At 39.9% G+C, this 1,358-nt stretch overlaps 1 protein-coding gene across 1 annotated transcript in view; it reads left to right on the forward strand.

Annotated features, from left to right (window-relative positions):
• Window positions 1-1,358, forward strand: part of LOC107103271 (L-amino-acid oxidase-like) — a 20,262-nt gene that overhangs the window by 12,010 nt on the left and 6,894 nt on the right. Inside the window, exons 5-7 of the mRNA XM_015402913.1 lie at window positions 268-469; window positions 560-628; window positions 696-832. Of these exons, the coding sequence (XP_015258399.1) occupies window positions 268-469; window positions 560-628; window positions 696-832 (408 nt within the window). The remainder of the gene's footprint in view (window positions 1-267; window positions 470-559; window positions 629-695; window positions 833-1,358) is intronic.

The following is a 1,358-nucleotide window of genomic DNA, read 5'->3' on the forward strand; positions in this document are numbered from 1 at the left end:
ATTTTAAGTGTAAATTGTCTTGTGCCATTGGCAAAATGTATCTTTTACCGCCTCAATTCAAGAACAAATGCACTTATTTTAAGAATAAAATTACTCATTCCATTGGCAAACTATCTCATTTACCTGCTCAAATTAAGGGTGAATACACTTAATTTAAGACATTTTAAGTTATTTCTACATCGTTTTTGCAGTGTGAGCACCGATTTCATGGATTTTAAAAAGAATGAAGGGAAATCTTTCTAACATGAACATCTGTTTCCATCGCAGGATTCTGCTTTCCTTCATCTCCACATTACAAATTCCTCTGAATCACTTCATCCAAGATGACTTCAACACCTACTACTTGGTGAACGGAAGGCTGCACAAAACCTACACTGTTGAAAATAACCCCGCTGTGCTCAACTACAGCTTGAATGACGGGGAGAAGGGGAAGTCAGCCGCTGAGCTCTTCAGTCAGACGCTCTGGAAGGTCCGCAGACTCTCTGATGATCTAAAAAGGATCATAAATGTGCTTTTTAATGGATGCTTTGTTAAATGCATGGCTGTAATCTGTGACCAGGTGAGGGACGACCTGAAGGTCCTGGGCTGCAGAGCCATGTTGGAGAAATATGACTCCTACACAGTAAAGGTAAGATGATTGTTTGTCCAGAGTTGGGAAAACAGATGAGACTACAGTAATGGTGTGTGGTCTGCAGGAATATCTGGTAAAGGAGGGCAACCTGAGCCGCGGCGCCTTGAGGATGATCGGCGACATCCTCAATGAAAACAGCCTCTTCTACACTTCCTTGATAGAGATGCTGTACATACAGTCGGACATCAGCGACAACTCAGAGTAAGATATCCCTTTTAAAGCCGGGGTCTGATGCAAACAGAGCTCATGGAAACAGGGAAATGGTTTTAGGAGAACAAGAAGCAAATAAATTACAGAATGAGGATTAAAAAGCAGCAGGTAGACTGTCATAGAAATGCAGCTATCAGAGAGAGAGACGAACCAAACGGGGGATTGGTTAATAAAAACAGACAGGACCAAGGTTAGGACGTTCATCTCTACAGCAAAGAGGACCTCAGAGATTACTGGAGGCTGAGGATATCTGGGACAGTAACAGTAGCAGCCACGCTGCAAAAAATCTGAATCTAGATAAGTAATTTTTTCTTAAAATAAGTGCATTTGTTCTTGAATTGAGGAGGTAAAAGATACATCTTGCCAATGGCACAAGACAATTTACACTTAAAATAAGAAAACACAATTGCATTGTCTTATATCAAGTGCATATTATCTAATTATCTTATTTTAAGAATAAAATTACTCATTCCATTGGCAAACTATCTCATTTACCTGCTCAAATTAAGGGTGAATA

This window comes from Cyprinodon variegatus, unplaced genomic scaffold, assembly GCF_000732505.1.
Source record: "Cyprinodon variegatus isolate N-32 unplaced genomic scaffold, C_variegatus-1.0 Scaffold1409, whole genome shotgun sequence".
Lineage (NCBI taxonomy): Eukaryota > Metazoa > Chordata > Actinopteri > Cyprinodontiformes > Cyprinodontidae > Cyprinodon > Cyprinodon variegatus.